Consider the following 25,193-nt stretch of genomic DNA (forward strand, 5'->3'; position numbering starts at 1 on the left):
TGCTGGACATTGAGAACAAGAAGGGAGGGGGCACTGCCAGGGAGTGATGAGGGATTATGACTGGAGTCATAATTCACCTTCATATCCCGGGATTTGCCTCACACCGCCCACACCCCATCAGCTCCCTCCTCCCTCACAGCAGAGCGCTACACACAGGAGACACGCTGAGCTGTGACGAGCAGTGACACACCGCCCACAGCCCATCAGCTCCCTCCTCCCTCACAGCAGAGCACTGCACGCAGGAGACACGCTGAGCTGTGACGAGCAGTGACACCGCCCACAGCCCATCAGCTCCCTCCTCCCTCACAGCAGAGCACTGCACACAGGAGACATGCTGAGCTGTGACGAGCAGTGACACACTGCCCACACCCCATCAGCTCCCTCCTCCCTCACAGCAGAGCGCTGCACGCAGGAGACACGCTGAGCGGTGACGAGCAGTGACACACCGCACACACCCCATCAGCTCCCTCCTCCCTCACAGCAGAGCACTGCACACAGGAGACACGCTGAGCGGTGACGAGCAGTGACACCGCCCACAGCCCATCAGCTCCCTCCTCCCTCACAGCAGAGCGCTGCACACAGGAGACACGCTGAGCTGTGACGAGCAGTGACACACCGCACACAGCCCATCAGCTCCCTCCTCCCTCACAGCAGAGCGCTGCACGCAGGAGACACGCTGAGCTGTGACGAGCAGTGACACACCGCACACACCCCATCAGCTCCCTCCTCCCTCACAGCAGAGCGCTGCACACAGGAGACACGCTGAGCTGTGACGAGCAGTGACACACCGCCTACACCCCATCAGCGCCCTCCTCCCTCACAGCAGAGCGCTGCACACAGGAGACACGCTGAGCTGTGACGAGCAGTGACACACCGCCCACACCCAATCAGCTCCCTCCCTCACAGCAGAGCGCTGCACACAGGAGACATGCTGAGCTGTGACTAGCAGTGACACACCGCACACACCCCATCAGCTCCCTCCTCCCTCACAGCAGAGCGCTGCACACAGGAGACACTGAGCTGTGACGAGCAGTGACACCGCCCACACCCAATCAGCTCCCTCCCTCACAGCAGAGCGCTGCACACAGGAGACACGCTGAGCGGTGACGAGCAGTGACACACCGCCCACAGCCCATCAGCTCCCCCCTCCCTCACAGCAGAGCGCTGCACGCAGGAGACACGCTGAGTGGTTACGAGCAGTGACACACCGCACACAGCCCATCAGCTCCCTCCTCCCTCACAGCAGAGCACTGCACACAGGAGACACGCTGAGCTGTGACGAGCAGTGACACACCGCCCACACCCCATCAGCTCCCTCCTCCCTCACAGCAGAGCGCTGCACACAGGAGACACGCTAAGCTGTGACGAGCAGTAACACACCGCCCACACCCCATCAGCTCCCTCCTCCCTCACAGCAGAGCGCTGCACACAGGAGACACGCTGAGCTGTGACGAGCAGTAACACACCGCCCACACCCCATCAGCTCCCTCCTCCCTCACAGCAGAGCGCTGCACACAGGAGACATGCTGAGCTGTGACGAGCAGTAACACTCCGCCCACAGCCCATCAGCTCCCTCCTCCCACAGCCCATCAGCTCCCTCCTCCCTCACAGCAGAGCGCTGCACACAGGAGACACGCTGAGCTGTGACGAGCAGTGACACACCGCACACAGCCCATCAGCTCCCTCCTCCCTCACAGCAGAGCGCTGCACACAGGAGACACGCTGAGCTGTGACGAGCAGTGACACACCGCCCACAGCCCATCAGCTCCCTCCCTCACAGCAGAGCGCTGCACGCAGGAGACACGCTAAGCTGTGACGAGCAGTGACACACCGCACACAGCCCATCAGCTCCCTCCTCCCTCACAGCAGAGCGCTGCACACAGGAGACACGCTGAGCTGTGACGAGCAGTGACACACCGCCCACAGCCCATCAGCTCCCTCCTCCCTCACAGCAGAGCGCTGCACACAGGAGACACGCTGAGCTGTGACGAGCAGTGACACACCGCCCACAGCCCATCAGCTCCCTCCTCCCTCACAGCAGAGCGCTGCACACAGGAGACACGCTGAGCTGTGACGAGCAGTGACACACCGCACACACCCCATCAGCTCCCTCCTCCCTCACAGCAGAGCGCTGCACGCAGGAGACACGCTGAGCTGTGACGAGCAGTGACACCTCCCACACCCCATCAGCTCCCTCCTCCCTCACAGCAGAGCGCTGCACACAGGAGACACGCTGAGCGGTTACGAGCAGTGACACACCGCACACAGCCCATCAGCTCCCTCCTCCCTCACAGCAGAGCGCTGCACACAGGAGACATGCTGAGCTGTGACGAGCAGTGACACCGCCCACACCCAATCAGCTCCCTCCTCCCTCACAGCAGAGCGCTGCACGCAGGAGACATGCTAAGCTGTGACGAGCAGTGACACCGCCCACAGCTCATCAGCTCCCTCCTCCCTCACAGCAGAGCGCTGCACACAGGAGACATGCTGAGCTGTGACGAGCAGTGATACCGCCCACAGCCCATCAGCTCCCTCCTCCCTCACAGCAGAGCGCTGCACACAGGAGACACGCTGAGCTGTGACGAGCAGTGACACACCGCACACACCCCATCAGCTCCCTCCTCCCTCACAGCAGAGTGCTGCACAAAGGAGACATGCTGAGCTGTGACGAGCAGTGACACACCGCCCACACCCCATCAGCTCCCTCCTCCCTCACAGCAGAGCGCTGCACGCAGGAGACACGCTGAGCGGTGACGAGCAGTGACACACCGCACACACCCCATCAGCTCCCTCCTCCCTCACAGCAGAGCACTGCACACAGGAGACACGCTGAGCGGTGACGAGCAGTGACACCGCCCACAGCCCATCAGCTCCCTCCTCCCTCACAGCAGAGCGCTGCACGCAGGAGACATGCTGAGCTGTGACGAGCAGTGACACCGCCCACAGCTCATCAGCTCCCTCTTCCCTCACAGCAGAGCGCTGCACACAGGAGACACGCTGAGCTGTGACGAGCAGTGACACACCGCCCACAGCCCATTAGCTCCCTCCTCCCTCACAGCAGAGCGCTGCACACAGGAGACACGCTGAGCTGTGACGAGCAGTGACACACCGCCCACACCCCATCAGCTCCCTCCTCCCTCACAGCAGAGCGCTGCACACAGGAGACACGCTGAGCTGTGACTAGCAGTGACACACCGCCCACAGCCCATCAGCTCCCTCCTCCCTCACAGCAGAGCGCTGCACACAGGAGACACGCTGAGCTGTGACGAGCAGTGACACCGCCCACAGCCCATCAGCTCCCTCCTCCCTCACAGCAGAGCGCTGCACACAGGAGACACGCTGAGCGGTTACGAGCAGTGACACACCGCCCACAGCCCATCAGCTCCCTCCTCCCTCACAGCAGAGCGCTGCACACAGGAGACACGCTGATCGGTGACGAGCAGTGACACACCGCCCACAACTCATCAGCTCCCTCCTCCCTCACAGCAGAGCGCTGCACACAGGAGACACGCTGAGCGGTTACGAGCAGTGACACCACCCACAGCCCATCAGCTCCCTCCTCCCTCACAGCAGAGCGCTGCACGCAGGAGACACGCTGAGCTGTGACGAGCAGTGACACACCGCACACAGCCCATCAGCTCCCTCCTCCCTCACAGCAGAGCGCTGCACGCAGGAGACACGCTGAGCTGTGACGAGCAGTGACACACCGCCCACAGCCCATCAGCTCCCTCCTCCCTCACAGCAGAGCGCTGCACACAGGAGACACGCTGAGCTGTGACGAGCAGTGACACACCGCCCACAGCCCATCAGCTCGCTCCTCCCTCACAGCAGTGCGCTGCACACAGGAGACACGCTGAGCTGTGACGAGCAGTGACACTCCGCCCACAGCCCATCAGCTCCCTCCTCCCTCACAGCAGAGCGCTGCACGCAGGAGACACGCTGAGCTGTGACGAGCAGTGACACACCGCACACACCCCATCAGCTCCCTCCTCCCTCACAGCAGAGCGCTGCACACAGGAGACACGCTGAGCGGTTACGAGCAGTGACACCACCCACAGCCCATCAGCTCCCTCCTCCCTCACAGCAGAGCGCTGCACGCAGGAGACACGCTGAGCGGTGACGAGCAGTGACACACCGCACACAGCCCATCAGCTCCCTCCTCCCTCACAGCAGAGCGCTGCACGCAGGAGACACGCTGAGCTGTGACGAGCAGTGACACACCGCCCACAGCTCATCAGCTCCCTCCTCCCTCACAGCAGAGCGCTGCACACAGGAGACACGCTGAGCTGTGACGAGCAATGACACCGCTCACAGCCCATCAGCTCCCTCCTCCCTCACAGCAGAGCGCTGCACACAGGAGACACGCTGAGCTGTGACGAGTGGTGACACACCGCCCACAGCCCATCAGCTCCCTCCTCCCTCACAGCAGAGCGCTGCACACAGGAGACACGCTGAGCTGTGACGAGCAATGACACCGCTCACAGCCCATCAGCTCCCTCACAGCAGAGCGCTGCACACAGGAGACATGCTGAGCTGTGACGAGCAGTGACACCGCCCACAGCCCATCAGCTCCCTCCTCCCTCACAGCAGAGCGCTGCACGCAGGAGACACGCTGAGCGGTGACGAGCAGTGACACACCGCACACAGCCCATCAGCTCCCTCCTCCCTCACAGCAGAGCGCTGCACGCAGGAGACACGCTGAGCTGTGACTAGCAGTGACACCGCACACAGCCCATCAGCTCCCTCCTCCCTCACAGCAGAGCGCTGCACACAGGAGACACGCTGAGCTGTGACGAGCAGTGACACACCGCACACACCCCATCAGCTCCCTCCTCCCTCACAGCAGAGCACTGCACACAGGAGACATGCTGAGCGGTGACGAGCAGTGACACACCGCACACAGCCCATCAGCTCCCTCCTCCCTCACAGCAGAGCGCTGCACGCAGGAGACACGCTGAGCTGTGACTAGCAGTGACACACCGCCCACACCCCATCAGCTCCCTCCTCCCTCACAGCAGAGCGCTGCACACAGGAGACACGCTGAGCGGTGACGAGCAGTGACACCGCCCACACCCCATCAGCTCCCTCCTCCCTCACAGCAGAGCACTGCACGCAGGAGACACGCTGAGCTGTGACGAGCAGTGACACACCGCCCACAGCCCATCAGCTCCCTCCTCCCTCACAGCAGAGCGCTGCACACAGGAGACATGCTGAGCTGTGACGAGCAGTGACACCGCCCACACCCCATCAGCTCCCTCCTCCCTCACAGCAGAGCGCTGCACGCAGGAGACACGCTGAGCTGTGACGAGCAGTGACACACCGCACACACCCCATCAGCTCCCTCCTCCCTCACAGCAGAGCGCTGCACACAGGAGACACGCTGAGCTGTGACGAGTGGTGACACACCGCCCACACCACATCAGCTCCCTCCTCCCTCACAGCAGAGCGCTGCACACAGGAGACATGCTGAGCTGTGACTAGCAGTGACACCGCACACAGCCCATCAGCTCCCTCCTCCCTCACAGCAGAGCACTGCACACAGGAGACACGCTGAGCTGTGACGAGCAGTGACACACCGCCCACACCCAATCAGCTCCCTCCTCCCTCACAGCAGAGCGCTGCACGCAGGAGACACGCTGAGCGGTTACTAGCAGTGACACACCGCCCACAGCCCATCAGCTCCCTCCTCCCTCACAGCAGAGCGCTGCACACAGGAGACACGCTGAGCTGTGACGAGCAGTGACACACCGCCCACACCCCATCAGCTCCCTCGTCCCTCACAGCAGAGCGCTGCACACAGGAGACACGCTGAGCTGTGACGAGCAGTGACACACTGCCCACACCCCATCAGCTCCCTCCTCCCTCACAGCAGAGCGCTGCACACAGGAGACACGCTGAGCGGTGACGAGCAGTGACACACCGCCCACAGCCCATCAGCTCCCTCCTCCCTCACAGCAGAGCGCTGCACACAGGAGACACGCTGAGCTGTGACGAGTGGTGACACACCGCCCACACCCCATCAGCTCCCTCCTCCCTCACAGCAGAGCGCTGCACACAGGAGACATGCTGAGCTGTGACGAGCAGTGACACACCGCCCACAGCCCATCAGCTCCCTCCTCCCTCACAGCAGAGCGCTGCACGCAGGAGACACGCTGAGCTGTGACTAGCAGTGACACACCGCCCACAGCCCATCAGCTCCCTCCTCCCTCACAGCAGAACGCTGCACACAGGAGACACGCTGAGCTGTGACGAGCAGTGACACCGCACACAGCCCATCAGCTCCCTCCTCCCTCACAGCAGAGCGCTGCACGCAGGAGACACGCTGAGCTGTGACTAGCAGTGACACCGCACACAGCCCATCAGCTCCCTCCTCCCTCACAGCAGAGCGCTGCACGCAGGAGACAAGCTGAGCTGTGACGAGTGGTGACACACCGCCCACACCACATCAGCTCCCTCCTCCCTCACAGCAGAGCGCTGCACACAGGAGACACGCTGAGCTGTGACGAGCAGTGACACACCGCACACACCCCATCAGCTCCCTCCTCCCTCACAGCAGAGCGCTGCACGCAGGAGACACTCTGAGCTGTGACGAGCAGTGACACCGCCCACACCCAATCAGCTACCTCCTCCCTCACAGCAGAGCGCTGCACGCAGGAGACACGCTGAGCTGTGACGGGCAGTGACACCGCCCACAGCTCATCAGCTCCCTCCTCCCTCACAGCAGAGCGCTGCACACAGGAGACACGCTGAGCTGTGACTAGCAGTGATACCGCCCACAGCCCATCAGCTCCCTCCTCCCTCACAGCAGAGCGCTGCACACAGGAGACACGCTGAGCTGTGACGAGCAGTGACACCGCACACAGCCCATCAGCTCCCTCCTCCCTCACAGCAGAGCGCTGCACGCAGGAGACACGCTGAGCTGTGACTAGCAGTGACACCGCACACAGCCCATCAGCTCCCTCCTCCCTCACAGCAGAGCGCTGCACGCAGGAGACACGCTGAGCTGTGACGAGCAGTGACACACCGCCCACAGCTCATCAGCTCCCTCCTCCCTCACAGCAGAGCGCTGCACGCAGGAGACACTCTGAGCTGTGACGAGCAGTGACACCGCCCACACCCAATCAGCTACCTCCTCCCTCACAGCAGAGCGCTGCACGCAGGAGACACGCTGAGCTGTGACGGGCAGTGACACCGCCCACAGCTCATCAGCTCCCTCCTCCCTCACAGCAGAGCGCTGCACACAGGAGACACGCTGAGCTGTGACTAGCAGTGATACCGCCCACAGCCCATCAGCTCCCTCCTCCCTCACAGCAGAGCGCTGCACGCAGGAGACACGCTGAGCGGTGACGAGCAGTGACACACCGCCCACACCACATCAGCTCCCTCCTCCCTCACAGCAGAGCGCTGCACACAGGAGACACGCTGAGCTGTGACGAGTGGTGACACACCGCCCACAGCCCATCAGCTCCCTCCTCCCTCACAGCAGAGCGCTGCACACAGGAGACACGCTGAGCTGTGACGAGCAGTGACACACCGCCCACAGCCCATCAGCTCCCTCCTCCCTCACAGCAGAGCGCTGCACGCAGGAGACACGCTGAGCTGTGACTAGCAGTGACACACCGCCCACACCCCATCAGCTCCCTCCTCCCTCACAGCAGAGCGCTGCACACAGGAGACACGCTGAGCGGTGACGAGCAGTGACACACCGCACACAGCCCATCAGCTCCCTCCTCCCTCACAGCAGAGCGCTGCACGCAGGAGACACGCTGAGCTGTGACGAGCAGTGACACACCGCCCACAGCCCATCAGCTCCCTCCTCCCTCACAGCAGAGCGCTGCACGCAGGAGACACGCTGAGCTGTGACTAGCAGTGACACACCGCCCACACCCCATCAGCTCCCTCCTCCCTCACAGCAGAGCGCTGCACACAGGAGACACGCTGAGCGGTGACGAGCAGTGACACCGCCCACACCCCATCAGCTCCCTCCTCCCTCACAGCAGAGCACTGCACGCAGGAGACACGCTGAGCTGTGACGAGCAGTGACACACCGCCCACAGCCCATCAGCTCCCTCCTCCCTCACAGCAGAGCGCTGCACACAGGAGACATGCTGAGCTGTGACGAGCAGTGACACCGCCCACACCCCATCAGCTCCCTCCTCCCTCACAGCAGAGCGCTGCACGCAGGAGACACGCTGAGCTGTGACGAGCAGTGACACACCGCACACACCCCATCAGCTCCCTCCTCCCTCACAGCAGAGCGCTGCACACAGGAGACACGCTGAGCTGTGACGAGTGGTGACACACCGCCCACACCACATCAGCTCCCTCCTCCCTCACAGCAGAGCGCTGCACACAGGAGACATGCTGAGCTGTGACTAGCAGTGACACCGCACACAGCCCATCAGCTCCCTCCTCCCTCACAGCAGAGCACTGCACACAGGAGACACGCTGAGCTGTGACGAGCAGTGACACACCGCCCACACCCAATCAGCTCCCTCCTCCCTCACAGCAGAGCGCTGCACGCAGGAGACACGCTGAGCGGTTACGAGCAGTGACACACCGCCCACAGCCCATCAGCTCCCTCCTCCCTCACAGCAGAGCGCTGCACACAGGAGACACGCTGAGCTGTGACGAGCAGTGACACACCGCCCACACCCCATCAGCTCCCTCGTCCCTCACAGCAGAGCGCTGCACACAGGAGACACGCTGAGCTGTGACGAGCAGTGACACACTGCCCACACCCCATCAGCTCCCTCCTCCCTCACAGCAGAGCGCTGCACACAGGAGACACGCTGAGCGGTGACGAGCAGTGACACACCGCCCACAGCCCATCAGCTCCCCCCTCCCTCACAGCAGAGCGCTGCACGCAGGAGACACGCTGAGCGGTTACGAGCAGTGACACCACCGCCCACAGCCCATCAGCTCCCTCCTCCCTCACAGCAGAGCGCTGCACACAGGAGACACGCTGAGCTGTGACGAGTGGTGACACACCGCCCACACCCCATCAGCTCCCTCCTCCCTCACAGCAGAGCGCTGCACACAGGAGACATGCTGAGCTGTGACGAGCAGTGACACACCGCCCACAGCCCATCAGCTCCCTCCTCCCTCACAGCAGAGCGCTGCACGCAGGAGACACGCTGAGCTGTGACTAGCAGTGACACACCGCCCACAGCCCATCAGCTCCCTCCTCCCTCACAGCAGAGCGCTGCACACAGGAGACACGCTGAGCTGTGACGAGCAGTGACACCGCACACAGCCCATCAGCTCCCTCCTCCCTCACAGCTGAGCGCTGCACGCAGGAGACACGCTGAGCTGTGACTAGCAGTGACACCGCACACAGCCCATCAGCTCCCTCCTCCCTCACAGCAGAGCGCTGCACGCAGGAGACACGCTGAGCTGTGACGAGTGGTGACACACCGCCCACACCACATCAGCTCCCTCCTCCCTCACAGCAGAGCGCTGCACACAGGAGACACGCTGAGCTGTGACGGGCAGTGACACCGCCCACAGCTCATCAGCTCCCTCCTCCCTCACAGCAGAGCGCTGCACACAGGAGACACGCTGAGCTGTGACTAGCAGTGATACCGCCCACAGCCCATCAGCTCCCTCCTCCCTCACAGCAGAGCGCTGCACGCAGGAGACACGCTGAGCTGTGACGGGCAGTGACACCGCCCACAGCTCATCAGCTCCCTCCTCCCTCACAGCAGAGCGCTGCACACAGGAGACACGCTGAGCTGTGACTAGCAGTGATACCGCCCACAGCCCATCAGCTCCCTCCTCCCTCACAGCAGAGCGCTGCACGCAGGGGACATGCTGAGCTGTGACGAGCAGTGACACACCGCCCACAGCCCATCAGCTCCCTCCTCCCTCACAGCAGAGCGCTGCACACAGGAGACACGCTGAGCTGTGACGAGTGGTGACACACCGCCCACAGCCCATCAGCTCCCTCCTCCCTCACAGCAGAGCGCTGCACACAGGAGACACGCTGAGCTGTGACGAGCAGTGACACACCGCCCACAGCCCATCAGCTCCCTCCTCCCTCACAGCAGAGCGCTGCACACAGGAGACTTGCTGAGCTGTGACGAGCAGTGACACACCGCACACAGCCCATCAGCTCCCTCCTCCCTCACAGCAGAGCGCTGCACACAGGAGACATGCTGAGCTGTGACGAGTGGTGACACCTCCCACACCCCATCAGCTCCCTCCTCCCTCACAGCAGAGCGCTGCACACAGGAGACACGCTGAGCTGTGACGAGCAGTGACACCGCCCACAGCCCATCAGCTCCCTCCTCCCTCACAGCAGAGCGCTACACACAGGAGACACGCTGAGCTGTGACGAGCAGTGACACCGCCCACACCCCATCAGCTCCCTCCTCCCTCACAGCAGAGCGCTGCACGCAGGAGACATGCTGAGCTGTGACGAGCAGTGACACCGCCCACACCCCATCAGCTCCCTCCTCCCTCACAGCAGAGCGCTGCACACAGGAGACACGCTGAGCTGTGACGAGCAGTGACACACCGCACACAGCCCATCAGCTCCGTCCTCCCTCACAGCAGAGCGCTGCACGCAGGAGACACGCTGAGCTGTGACGAGCAGTGACACACCGCCCACAGCCCATCAGCTCCCTCCTCCCTCACAGCAGAGCGCTGCACACAGGAGACACGCTGAGCTGTGACGAGCAGTGACACACCGCCCACAGCCCATCAGCTCCCTCCTCCCTCACAGCAGAGCGCTGCACACAGGAGACACGCTGAGCTGTGACGAGCAGTGACACACCGCCCACAGCCCATCAGCTCCCTCCTCCCTCACAGCAGAGCGCTGCACATAGGAGACACGCTGAGCTGTGACGAGCAGTGACACACCGCACACACCCCATCAGCTCCCTCCTCCCTCACAGCAGAGCGCTGCACACAGGAGACACGCTGAGCGGTTACGAGCAGTGACACCACCCACAGCCCATCAGCTCCCTCCTCCCTCACAGCAGAGCGCTGCACTCAGGAGACACGCTGAGCTGTGACGAGCAGTGACACACCGCACACAGCCCATCAGCTCCCTCCTCCCTCACAGCAGAGCGCTGCACGCAGGAGACACGCTGAGCTGTGACGAGCAGTGACACACCGCCCACAGCTCATCAGCTCCCTCCTCCCTCACAGCAGAGCGCTGCACACAGGAGACACGCTGAGCTGTGACGAGCAATGACACCGCTCACAGCCCATCAGCTCCCTCCTCCCTCACAGCAGAGCGCTGCACACAGGAGACACGCTGAGCTGTGACGAGTGGTGACACACCGCCCACAGCCCATCAGCTCCCTCCTCCCTCACAGCAGAGCGCTGCACACAGGAGACACGCTGAGCTGTGACGAGCAGTGACACACCGCCCACACCCAATCAGCTCCCTCCTCCCTCACAGCAGAGCGCTGCACACAGGAGACACGCTGAGCTGTGACGAGCAGTGACACACCGCCCACACCCCATCAGCTCCCTCCTCCCTCACAGCAGAGCGCTGCTCACAGGAGACACGCTGAGCTGTGACTAGCAGTGACACCGCCCACAGCCCATCAGCTCCCTCCTCCCTCACAGCAGAGCGCTGCACGCAGGAGACATGCTGAGCTGTGACGAGCAGTGACACACCGCCCACAGCCCATCAGCTCCCTCCTCCCTCACAGCAGAGCGCTGCACGCAGGAGACACGCTGAGCGGTGACGAGCAGTGACACACCGCCCACAGCCCATCAGCTCCCTCCTCCCTCACAGCAGAGCGCTGCACACAGGAGACACGCTGAGCTGTGACGAGTGGTGACACACCGCCCACACCCCATCAGCTCCCTCCTCCCTCACAGCAGAGCGCTGCACACAGGAGACATGCTGAGCTGTGACGAGCAGTGACACACCGCCCACAGCCCATCAGCTCCCTCCTCCCTCACAGCAGAGCGCTGCACGCAGGAGACACGCTGAGCTGTGACTAGCAGTGACACACCGCCCACAGCCCATCAGCTCCCTCCTCCCTCACAGCAGAGCACTGCACGCAGGAGACACGCTGAGCTGTGACTAGCAGTGACACCGCACACAGCCCATCAGCTCCCTCCTCCCTCACAGCAGAGCGCTGCACGCAGGAGACACGCTGAGCTGTGACGAGTGGTGACACACCGCCCACACCACATCAGCTCCCTCCTCCCTCACAGCAGAGCGCTGCACACAGGAGACACGCTGAGCGGTTACGAGCAGTGACACACCGCCCACAGCTCATCAGCTCCCTCCTCCCTCACAGCAGAGCGCTGCACGCAGGAGACACTCTGAGCTGTGACGAGCAGTGACACCGCCCACACCCAATAAGCTCCCTCCTCCCTCACAGCAGAGCGCTGCACGCAGGAGACACGCTGAGCTGTGACGAGCAGTGACACCGCCCACAGCCCATCAGCTCCCTCCTCCCTCACAGCAGAGCGCTGCACACAGGAGACACGCTGAGCTGTGACGAGCAGTGACACCGCCCACAGCTCATCAGCTCCCTCCTCCCTCACAGCAGAGCGCTGCACACAGGAGACACGCTGAGCTGTGACTAGCAGTGATACCGCCCACAGCCCATCAGCTCCCTCCTCCCTCACAGCAGAGCGCTGCACACAGGAGACACGCTGAGCTGTGACGAGCAGTGACACACCGCCCACAGCCCATCAGCTCCCTCCTCCCTCACAGCAGAGCGCTGCACGCAGGAGACATGCTGAGCTGTGACGAGCAGTGACACACCGCCCACAGCCCATCAGCTCCCTCCTCCCTCACAGCAGAGCGCTGCACACAGGAGACACGCTGAGCTGTGACGAGTGGTGACACACCGCCCACAGCCCATCAGCTCCCTCCTCCCTCACAGCAGAGCGCTGCACACAGGAGACACGCTGAGCTGTGACGAGCAGTGACACCGCCCACAGCCCATCAGCTCCCTCCTCCCTCACAGCAGAGCGCTGCACACAGGAGACACGCTGAGCTGTGACGAGCAGTGACACACCGCCCACAGCCCATCAGCTCCCTCCTCCCTCACAGCAGAGCGCTGCACACAGGAGACTTGCTGAGCTGTGACGAGCAGTGACACACCGCACACACCCCATCAGCTCCCTCCTCCCTCACAGCAGAGCGCTGCACACAGGAGACACGCTGAGCTGTGACGAGTGGTGACACCTCCCACACCCCATCAGCTCCCTCCTCCCTCACAGCAGAGCGCTGCACACAGGAGACACGCTGAGCTGTGACGAGCAGTGACACCGCCCACAGCCCATCAGCTCCCTCCTCCCTCACAGCAGAGCGCTGCACACAGGAGACACGCTGAGCTGTGACGAGCAGTGACACCGCCCACACCCCATCAGCTCCCTCCTCCCTCACAGCAGAGCGCTGCACGCAGGAGACATGCTGAGCTGTGACGAGCAGTGACACCGCCCACACCCCATCAGCTCCCTCCTCCCTCACAGCAGAGCGCTGCACACAGGAGACATGCTGAGCTGTGACTAGCAGTGACACCGCCCACACCACATCAGCTCCCTCCTCCCTCACAGCAGAGCGCTGCACACAGGAGACATGCTGAGCTGTGACGAGCAGTGACACACCGCCCACAGCCCATCAGCTCCCTCCTCCCTCACAGCAGAGCGCTGCACGCAGGAGACATGCTGAGCTGTGATGAGCAGTGACACCGCCCACAGCTCAGTGAGTCAGGAAGACTGCGGCCGGCCACAGGGATGTGACGTGATCCGGAGCTTGATGTGACGTCACCGGATCCCCGAGGTCACGGAGCCCGGGGTCTGCAATAGCCCCTCTCACAGGCATTATTACCAGCATAAGGTATTTGATAGAAACATTGTTTCTCAATATATCGATCTAGAAAGTATAAAATATGAGTGAACCACCCCTTTAAGAACAATAAGACTGGCGAGATGCTAAACCACAGCTACAAAGCCAGCAATCTGAAGATGTACCTGGCTGACGAGACGTCTCCACCACCGCAGCCCCGATGACTCTGCCACACACCGAGGCTTCCACCCACCACCGCAGCCCCGATGACTCTGCCACACACCGAGGCTTCCACCCACCACCGCAGCCCCGATGACTCTGCCACACACCGAGGCTTCCACCCACCACCGCAGCCCCGATGACTCTGCCACACACCGAGGCTTCCACCCACCACCGCAGCCCCAATGACTCTGCCACACACCGAGGCTTCCACCCACCACCGCAGCCCCGATGACTCTGCCACACACCGAGGCTTCCACCCAGCACCGCAGCCCCGATGACTCTGCCACACACCGAGGCTTCCACCCACCACCGCAGCCCCGATGACTCTGCCACACACCGAGGCTTCCACCCACCACCGCAGCCCCGATGACTCTGCCACACACCGAGGCTTCCACCCACCACCGCAGCCCCGATGACTCTGCCACACACCGAGGCTTCCACCCACCACCGCAGCCCCGATGACTCTGCCACACACCGAGGCTTCCACCCAGCACCATGCCCCGGAAGCAGGCATCTCACCTCCGCTCTTGGCCTTGCGTTAGTGGGTTGTGTACTTTGGATGCACAAGAGATCTTGGACCACCACAAGCGTACGTAGAACACCAAAGGTGATGGCAGCTGCTACTTTTGGGCCATCAGCTATATCCTGACAGGATTAGAGTAAAGCTACTCCCTTCTCACAGCTAAAGCCATCACCACCGCACCACGGACGTGTCCGAAACACTGAGGCCTACATTCATCAAGACGTGCATGAATATGTGGCCACCTCTGGCATCTCTCGTGATGGAGTCTGGTCACCGGATGCCGAAATCATGGCCTCAGCAAATCTGATGTGACATCCTCATCCACACAAAAGACTCCATGGATTGGTGACCTCTCCCGCAAGCGTCAGTCCAGTCACCAGAACAGGCACTATATCCGAAAAGAAGCACCACCTTTGTAATGTGATCAGTACTTACCATCGTAGTGCGACCGAAAGCACTCTCTGCAGCCAGCCCCATGTAAAGGGACCTGTCACCAGCCATGTGTATGATCATCGACCGCAAGTGCTCTCTGGAGCCAGCCCCATGTAAAGGGACCTGTCACCAGCCATGTGTATGATCATCGACCGCAAGCGCTCTCTGGAGCCAGCCCCATGTAAAGGGACCTGTCACCAGCCATGTGTACGATCATCAGCCGAAAGCGCTCTCTGGAGCCAGCCCCATGTAAAGAGACCTGTCACCAGCCATGTGTACGATCATCAGCCGAAAGCGCTCTCTGCAGCCAGCCCCATGTAAAGAGACCTGTCACCAGCCATGTGTATGATCATCGACCGCAAGCGCTCTCTGGAGCCAGCCCCATGTAAAGGGACCTGTCACCAGCCATGTGTACGATCATCAGCCGAAAGCGCTCTCTGGAGCCAGCCCCATGTAAAGAGACTTGTCACCAGCCATGTGTACGATCATCAGCCGAAAGCGCTCTCTGCAGCCAGCCCCATGTAAAGAGACCTGTCACCAGCCATGTGTACGATCATCAGCCGAAAGCGCTCTCTGCAGCCAGCCCCATGTAAAGAGACCTGTCACCAGCCATGTGTACGATCATCAGCCGAAAGCGCTCTCTGGAGCCAGCCCCATGTAAAGAGACCTGTCACCAGCCATGTGTACGATCATCAGCCGAAAGCGCTCTCTGCAGCCAGCCCCATGTAAAGAGACCTGTCACCAGCCATGTGTATGATCATCGACCGCAAGCGCTCTCTGGAGCCAGCCCCATGTAAAGGGACCTGTCACCAGCCATGTGTACGATCATCAGCCGAAAGCGCTCTCTGGAGCCAGCCCCATGTAAAGAGACTTGTCACCAGCCATGTGTACGATCATCAGCCGAAAGCGCTCTCTGCAGCCAGCCCCATGTAAAGAGACCTGTCACCAGCCATGTGTACGATCATCAGCCGAAAGCGCTGTCTGGAGCCAGCCCTGTTATGATCCGGAACCATGGAAGACCACCACAAATCATTGGCAAAAAGGTGACAAGAGCATTGGCAACTAATCTGGCCGCCATCCCCTTACTAACCATCACAACTAGAAGTAGCCGAGGGGTGAACTAACATCCTGTGCACCGCGAACCCAGCCGGAGAACTAACTATCCTAAAGGTAGGAAAGATGAATAACTCTCTGCCTCAGAAAATAGACGAGAATAACAAGCCCCCCACATTCAAAGACTGCGGTGATATAGGAAAACACAATACACAGATGACAGGATTAGCAAAAGGTGAGGCCCCCGCTGACTAAAATAGGAAAGGACAGGAAAGGGACTGATGGTTGCCAGAGAAAAACCCTGCAAAATACCAACTTCCTGATAGTACAAAAAGGCCCTCAGATCGCTCGATCTGAACTCCGTCCTATACCAGGTGCCCTTGTCATACCAATGAACAGAAAACAAGAATTATAACAAATTCAACAAGCCATAAACACATGGACCCAAAGGAGCTATACTCCACACAGAACTGCAGGGAGTTCCCCAACAATCCACTGAGGGGGAAAATCCCTGCAAGCAAATAAACTGAAACCAACCACAGCAAATGACAAACCCAGATAAACAAAAGAACCAGACAATAAATAAAGAGCAAGCACTTATCTGGGGAAGATGTGGTGTAGAGCAGTATTAAGCAGGCTGGAGATACAAAGAACAACTGACATCCGGCATAGCCTGCAATCAGACCAGGACTTAAATAGGCAGAGAGTTAGGAAAGGAAACGCCCATTGCACAACACACCTGGTCTCTGTCCAAACCATTCCTGGCCACAAGAGGGAGCCTCCCAGCAGCCAAGACACAACTAACATTCACAACAGTACCCCCTTCCTTGAGGAGGGGTCACCGAACTCTCACCCACGCCACTGGGTCGCTTGGGATGAGCATGATGGAAGGCGTGAACCAACCTGTCCGCATGAATGTCAGAAGCCACAACCCAAGAGTTATCCTCCTGCCCATAACCCTTCCATTTCACAAGGTACTGAAGCTGACGCCTACTGCGACGGGAATCCAGAATTTTCTCAACCTCATACTCCAGATCCCCTTGTACCAAAACAGGGTCAGGAGGCGCTGCTGCAGGAACTGCCGGCTCCACATGTCTCTTCAACAAGGACTTATGGAAGACATTGTGAATCTTAAATGACGCAGGCAGAGTCAAACGGAAAGATACAGGATTAATAATCTCCGAAATCTTATAAGGTCCAATAAATCTGGGCTTAAATTTAGGAGACGGAACTCTCATAGAAATATTTTTAGAGGACAACCACACCATGTCCCCTACTTTAAACCGGGGACCAACAGTCCGACGCCGGTTGGCAAACTTTTGGGCAGTTTCTTGGGACTGAAACAATTTATCCACTACCTGCCCCCAAATCTGCTGCATTCTGTTGACCACCGAGTCCACCCCTGGACAGTCAGACGCCTCAAGCTGCCCCGAGAGAAACCTGGGGTGATACCCAAAATTGCAGAAAAAGGGGGACACCAACGTGGCAGAGCTAGCTCTATTGTTAAGGGCAAATTCAGCCAAATGCAAAAACGAAACCGTCATCCTGATCCGCAGAAACAAAACACTGTAAATAGGTCTCCAGGGTCTGGTTAGCCCTTTCAGTCTGACCGTTGGTCTGAGGATGAAACGCCGAGGAGAAAGACAGCTGAACACCCAATTTGGAGCAAAAAATCCTCCAAAACCTGGATACAAACTGCACCCCTCTGTCAGAAACAATGTTTTCGGGAATACCATGCAAACGAACAACATGTTGCAAAAACAAAGGCACCAACTCTGATGAAGACGGCAACTTAGATAGGGGAACCAAGTGGACCATCTTGGAGAATCTGTCACAGATCACCCAAATCACAGCCATTTTCTGAGAGACGGGAAGCTCTGAAATAAAATCCATAGAGATGTGCGTCCAAGGTCTCTTAGGTACAGGCAAAGGCAATAATAGCCCCTAGAACGTGAACAACAGGGCTTGGACCTAGAACAAGCTCCACACGACTGCACAAAACGACGGACATCTCGGGACAGGGAAGGCCACCAAAAAGAGCGTCTCACAAGATCCCGAGTACCAAAAATGCCAGGATGACCCGCCAAAACAGAGCAATGAACCTCAGAGACAACTCGGTCTCTCCATTGGTCCGGGACAAACAGTTTCCCCATAGGACATCTCTCATGTTTATCCTCCTGAAATTCCGCCAGTGCCAACCGCAGACCAGGCGAAATAGCCGAGAAAACTACACCATCATTCAGGATAGTAGACTGCTCGACAACCTCCAAAGAGTCAGCACAGAAACTCCTGGAAAGGGCATCGGCCTTAACATTCTTGGTGCCCGGCAAAAAAGAGACCACAAAATTAAACCGGGTAAAAAACAAAGCCCACCTGGCCTGCCGAGGATTCAACCTCTTTGCCGATCCAGATAGATGAGATTCTTGTGGTCCGTAAGCACCACAACTTGATGCCTAGCCCCCTCCAACCAATGCCTCCACTCTTCAAATGCCCACCTCATAGCCAATAATTCCCGGTTCCCCACATCATAATTCCGTTCAGAAGGAGCAAACTTACGAGAGAAAAAGGCACAGGGCTTAAGTTTACCCGAAGTAGCGTCTCGTTGAGACAGAACAGCACCTGCTCCGATCTCCGAGGCATCGATCTCAACCTGAAATGGGCGAGACACATCAGGTTGCTGCAGAACTGGGGCAGAAGTGAATCGCCTTTTAAGCTCCTGGAAGGCCGGATGTACGGTTATGATCCGGAACCATGGAAGACCACCACAAATCATTGGCAAAAAGGTGACAAGAGCATTGGCAACTAATCTGGCCGCCATCCCCTTACTAACCATCACAACTAGAAGTAGCCGAGGGGTGAACTAACATCCTGTGCACCGCGAACCCAGCCGGAGAACTAACTATCCTAAAGGTAGGAAAGATGAATAACTCTCTGCCTCAGAAAATAGACAAGAATAACAAGCCCCCCACATTCAAAGACTGCGGTGATATAGGAAAACACAATACACAGATGACAGGATTAGCAAAAGGTGAGGCCCCCGCTGACTAAAATAGGAAAGGACAGGAAAGGGGACTGATGGTTGCCAGAGAAAAACCCTGCAAAATACCAACTTCCTGATAGTACAAAAAGGCCCTCAGATCGCTCGATCTGAACTCCGTCCTATACCAGGTGCCCTTGTCATACCAATGAACAGAAAACAAGAATTATAACAAATTCAATAAGCCATAAACACATGGACCCAAAGGAGCTATACTCCACACAGAACTGCAGGGAGTTCCTCAACAATCCACTGAGGGGGAAAATCCCTGCAAGCAAATAAACTGAAACCAACCACAACAAATGACAAATCCAGATAAACAAAAGAACCAGACAATAAATAAAGAGCAAGCACTTATCTGGGGAAGATGTGGTGTAGAGCAGGATTAAGCAGGCTGGAGATACAAAGAACAACTGACATGCGGCAACAGCCTGCAATCAGACCAGGACTTAAATAGGCAGAGAGTTAGCAATGGAAACACCCACTGCACAACACACCTGGTCCAAGTCCAAACCATTCCTGGCCACCAGAGGGAGCCTCCCAGCAGCCAAGACACAACTAACATTCACAATACAGCCCCATGTAAAGAGACCTGTCACAAGCCATGTGTACGATCATCGACCGAAAGCGCTCTCTGCAGCCAGCCCCATGTAAAGAGACCTGTCACCAGCCATGTGTACGATCATCGACCGAAAGCGCACTCTGGAGCCAGCCCCATGTAAAGGGACCTGTCACCAGCCATGTGTACGATCATCGACCGAAAGCGCACTCTGGAGCCAGCCCCATGTAAAGGGACCTGTCACCAGTCATGTGTACGATCATCGACCGAAAGCGCTCTCTGGAGCCAGCCCCATGTAAAGGGACCTGTCACCAGCCATGTGTACGATCATCGACTGCAAGCGCTCTCTGGAGCCAGCCCCATGTAAAGGGACCTGTCACCAGCCATGTGTACGATCATCAGCCGAAAGCGCTCTCTGGAGCCAGCCCCATGTAAAGGGACCTGTCACCAGCCATGTGTACGATCATCGACCGAAAGCGCACTATGGAGCCAGCCCCATGTAAAGGGACCTGTCACCAGCCATGTGTACGATCATCGACCGAAAGCGCTCTCTGGAGGCAGCCCCATGTAAAGGGACCTGTCACCAGCCATGTGTACGATCATCGACCGAAAGCGCTCTCTGCAGCCAGCCCCATGTAAAGGGACCTGTCACCAGCCATGTGTACGATCATCGACCGAAAGCGCTCTCTGGAGGCAGCCCCATGTAAAGGGACCTGTCACCAGCCATGTGTACGATCATCGAACGAAAGCGCTCTCTGGAGCCAGCCCCATGTAAAGGGACCTGTCACCAGCCATGTGTACGATCATCGACCGAAAGCGCTCTCTGGAGGCAGCCCCATGTAAAGGGACCTGTCACCAGCCATGTGTACGATCATCAGCCGAAAGCGCTCTCTGGAGCCAGCCCCATGTAAAGGGACCTGTCACCAGCCATGTGTACGATCATCAAGCGCTCTCTGGAGGCAGCCCCATGTAAAGGGACCTGTCACCAGCCATGTGTACGATCATCAAGCGCTCTCTGGAGGCAGCCCCATGTAAAGGGACCTTTATAAGCTGAAGTTTCATAATGTTATACTCTGATCAGGTGTTTTATGAACAGTCGGGGTTTTCTGGTTGAAGAAAAAAAAAAGTGTTTAGAGTTTTAGATAAAATGTTGAAAAATTCTGTAATTCTTTATGTACAGCCGCGTGCTCATAAACGTGAGAGTTTTGATCTTTAATTTAATTTAATATATTTTAATCTTTAATATTCTCAAGGACGTGGTCAGAGACCGTGCACGGAGGGCCAGAGAGAGCTCACGGGGGGGCCAGAGAGCGTGCACGGAGGGCCAGAGAGCGTGCACGGAGGGCCAGAGAGAGCGCGCACGGAGGGTCAGAGAGAGCGCGCACGGAGGGTCAGAGAGAGCGCGCACGGAGGGTCAGAGAGAGCGCACGGAGGGCCAGAGAGAGCGCGCACGGAGGGCCAGAGAGAGCGCGCACGGAGGGCCAGAGAGAGCGCGCACGGAGGGCCAGAGAGAGCGCGCACGGAGGGCCAGAGAGAGCGCGCACGGAGGGCCAGAGAGAGCGCGCACGGAGGGCCAGAGAGAGCGCGCACGGAGGGCCAGAGAGAGCGCGCACGGAGGGCCAGAGAGAGCGCGCACGGAGGGCCAGAGAGAGCGCGCACGGAGGGCCAGAGAGAGCGCATGGGGGGGCCAGAGAGAGCGCGCACGGAGGGCCAGAGAGAGCGCGCACGGAGGGCCAGAGAGAGCGCGCACGGAGGGCCAGAGAGAGCACGCACGGAGGGCCAGAGAGAGCGCATGGGGGGGGCCAGAGAGCGCGCACGGAGGGCCAGAGAGAGCACGCACGGAGGGCCAGAGAGAGCGCATGGGGGGGCCAGAGAGCGCGCACGGAGGGCCAGAGAGAGCGCATGGGGGGCCAGAGAGAGCGCGCACGGAGGGCCAGAGAGAGCGCGCACGGAGGGCCAGAGAGAGCGCGCACGGAGGGCCAGAGAGAGCGCGCACGGAGGGCCAGAGAGAGCGCGCACGGAGGGCCAGAGAGCGCGCACGGAGGGCCAGAGAGAGCGCGCATGGGGGGGCCAGAGAGCGCATGGGGGGGCCAGAGAGAGCGCGCACGGAGGGCCAGAGAGAGCGCATGGGGGGGCCAGAGAGAGCGCGCACGGAGGGCCAGAGAGCGCACGGGGGGGGGGCAAGAGAGCGCGCACGGAGGGCCAGAGAGAGCGCGCACGGAGGGCCAGAGAGCGCATGGGGGGGCCAGAGAGAGCGCGCACGGAGGGCCAGAGAGAGCGCATGGGGGGGCCAGAGAGAGCGCGCACGGAGGGCCAGAGAGCGCACGGGGGGGGGGGCAAGAGAGCGCGCACGGAGGGCCAGAGAGAGCGCGCACGGAGGGCCAGAGAGAGCGTGCACGGAGGGCCAGAGAGCGTGTACGGAGGGCCAGAGAGCGCGCACGGGGGGCCAGAGTGCACAGGGGGACAGGGACCCTGCACGCTGTCCCTTCCCCCCCCCCTTGCGCGCTGTCCCTTTCCCCCCCCCCCTTGCGCACTGTCTCTTTCCCCCCCTTGCTCGCTGTCTCTTTCCCCCCCTTGCTCGCTGTCTTTCCCACCCCTTGCTCGCTGTCTCTTTCCCCCCCTTGCTCGCTGTCTCTTTCCCCCCTTGCTCGCTGTCTCTTTCCCCCCTTGCTCGCTGTCTTTCCCCCTTGCTCGCTGTCTCTTTCCCCCCCTTGCTCGCTGTCTCTTTCCCCCCCCTTGCTCGCTGTCTCTTTCCCCCCTGCTCGCTGTCTCTTTCCCCCCTTGCTCGCTGTCTCTTTCCCCCCCTTGCTCGCTGTCTCTTTCCCCCCTTGCTCGCTGTCTCTTTCCCCCCTTGCTCGCTGTCTCTTTCCCCCCTTGCGCGCTGTCTCTTTCCCCCCTTGCGCGCTGTCTGGGTCTTGAGCTACAGTAGCTGGGGTATGCGGAGGGGTAAGGCCAGTTTATACCCCGGGGTATATTCTGTGCGGGGGTTATTCTGGCCTGTTACCTCCCTGTATATATTTCTACAGCTCTTACATTGGCATGCTAATGTGTGAGGACTAGTAAAAAAAAGGTTTTCAGAAAACCTAAAAGTTCAGCTCGCCCCCCATTTGCCTCATTGAAAATTAATCTGTTAGAATAAAATATACACACGTTATCACAGTGTTCAGAAACGCTCGATCCATCAAAGTATAAAATCCGTTCATCCGATCAGAACATGTTGCAGTGAAAAAAAGATTGCAAATGCCAAAATTGTTGCAAATTTTGCGCAAAATACTGTAACAGGCGACCAAAATTGTAGCGTCTGCGCAAAAACAGTACCGTTAAAAACGTCAGCGCGAGACGCAAAAAATAAGCCATCACAAGCCCCAGATCCCGAGAAATGAGAACGCTACGGGTCACGCAAAATGGCAACCACTTTTTTTGGACAAACTTGTGAATTTTTTTAACCCCTTAGAGAAAAGTAAATCTATACATGATTGGCGTCTGTGAACTCATACTGTCATGAGGCGTGGCACGGACACATCAGTTTTACCATATAGCGCCCCCCCCAGAAGCAGAAGTGGTCGTCATTACAGAACGACTGATGGAATATTCTAGACAATGGTGATCTTGGAATAACTTCCCCCTCACACGCCTCCTCCATAAATATAAACACCACATATACTTACCAGAGACATGGAATATATAGACAGCCGATTGATAACGTTCTGGTTGCTGTGTTGTCCTGATCATTTACTTCCGCATGTCCGCGCCTGCTCTCCTTTTCCTTCTCGCGCCCGCTCTCCTTTTCCTTCTCGCTACCGCTCTCCTTTTCCTTCCCGCGCCCGCTCTCCTTTTCCTTCCCGCGCCCGCTCTCCTTTTTCCTTCCCGCGCCCGCTCTCCTTTTCCTTCCCGCGCCCGCTCTCCTTTTTCCTTCCCGCGCCCGCTCTCCTTTTCCTTCTCGCGCCCGCTCTCCTTTTTCCTGCCCGCTCCCGCTCTCCTTTTTCCTGCCCGCTCCCGCTCTCCTTTTTCCGGCCCGCTCTCCTTTTTCCTGACTGTGACGGGAGTGTACAAGAGAGCAAAGGATGGATGAGGCCGAGGAACGATCCAACAGGTTTATTAACAGGAATACAGGAACAGCACACGATTAGTCCACATAAAACAGATTCGGGGGCCCTTCCCGACAATCCTCGGACCGGATAACAGAGCAATCGTCCTTACAGTAGTCCAAAGAGTTCCACACAATCCCACGGGCCGCCACACAGGCCTAGCTCCGTCCGTGTCCACAGCCACCCAGGCTGGGGCTCCTGCTCTCTTCAAGTTTCAGCTCACTCTGAAGTTACAAAAAGGGAAATGCATTGTCTGTGCTGCTTGACCAGCCCACCATGTTTGTTCAGGGGGTAGGGGTCACACATCCTATCATCAATGGTTTGGTCCATCACAGGGCTCCAATATGTCTGCCAGCCACAGTAGATGAAGGGATCCCCTGCTGTGCAGAACAATGACTATTCCTTCACTGGCCAATGCAATTACAGATTAGATACACAACTCTGGAAAGAAGAGGACAGGCTATTTACATAATCACATTAGATGCCAAGACTACAATTGTATGAGAGAGACACATTGAGACCAGTAGCTCCCCCAAGAAAATACATGAATTACAACTAATACAACCAGGGAAATATACATATCATGACATAGTATCACAGCATATACAGTGAGTGGGTAAATTACATCTTCACACTGACCGCTCTCCTTTTCCTTCTCGCGCCCACTCTCCTTTTTCCTTCCCGCGCCCGCTCCTGTTTCCTTCCCGCGCCCGCTCCTGTTTCCTTCCCGCACCCGCTCCCCTGTTTCCTTCCCGCGCCCGCTCTCCTGTTTCCTTCCCGCACCCGCTCTCCTGTTTCCTTCCCGCGCCCGCTCTCCTTTTTCCTTCCCGCGCCCGCTCTCCTTTTTCCTTCCCGCGCCCGCTCTCCTTTTTCCTTCCCGCGCCCGCTCTCCCTTTTCCTTCCCGCGCCCGCTCTCCTTTTTCCTTCCCGGATTACATTCCTGGCTGGGGGGACACCGTTCCGGCGTGTGTGTGTAGCTTTTGCTCTTTGGTGTCTTGTGTACAGCAGTAATGTCCCCGTCTTCTCCACAGAGATGTCTTGCTTAATCGAAGCGTTACAGGATAAGATGGTTCGTCTGCAGCCGGAGTGTAAGAAGCGACTGCAGGACCGGCTGGATATGTGGAGCTATGCAGCCAAGGTGAGGAGACCGTCAGCAAGTAGAAACTCTCCAGTCCCTGCAGACTGTGTCTCATGACCTGTAAGAGACCAGTGATGAAATGTGCGGATGTCTCTCACCACTGAAAGAAATGACTTAAGAGTCCTAGACTGACTCCTAACTGGGTCCAGGGGGAGGGGCTCCTGTGCTGCTGCACCGTGAGGGTGGGGCTGCTGCTCTGCCGTGACTGAGGCAGAGGGGCCTGTGTGCTGTCGCACTATGACTGAGGCGGGGAGGGGTTTTGGCTGTGTGCTGCAGCGCTGTGACTGGGGAGGGGTTTTGGCTGTGTGCTGCAGCGCTGTGACTGGGGAGGGGTTTTGGCTGTGTGCTGCAGTGTAGTGACTGGGGAGGGGGT

General features: G+C 59.1%; 1 protein-coding gene across 1 annotated transcript in view; it reads left to right on the top strand.

The window, feature by feature from the left end:
- GLG1 (golgi glycoprotein 1) overlaps positions 1 to 25,193 on the top strand; it is a 119,341-nt gene that overhangs the window by 85,114 nt on the left and 9,034 nt on the right. Inside the window, exon 25 of the mRNA XM_075332068.1 lies at positions 24,714 to 24,820. Within this exon, the coding sequence (XP_075188183.1) occupies positions 24,714 to 24,820 (107 nt within the window). The remainder of the gene's footprint in view (positions 1 to 24,713; positions 24,821 to 25,193) is intronic.

This window comes from Anomaloglossus baeobatrachus, unplaced genomic scaffold, assembly GCF_048569485.1.
Source record: "Anomaloglossus baeobatrachus isolate aAnoBae1 unplaced genomic scaffold, aAnoBae1.hap1 Scaffold_173, whole genome shotgun sequence".
Taxonomy (NCBI): domain Eukaryota; kingdom Metazoa; phylum Chordata; class Amphibia; order Anura; family Aromobatidae; genus Anomaloglossus; species Anomaloglossus baeobatrachus.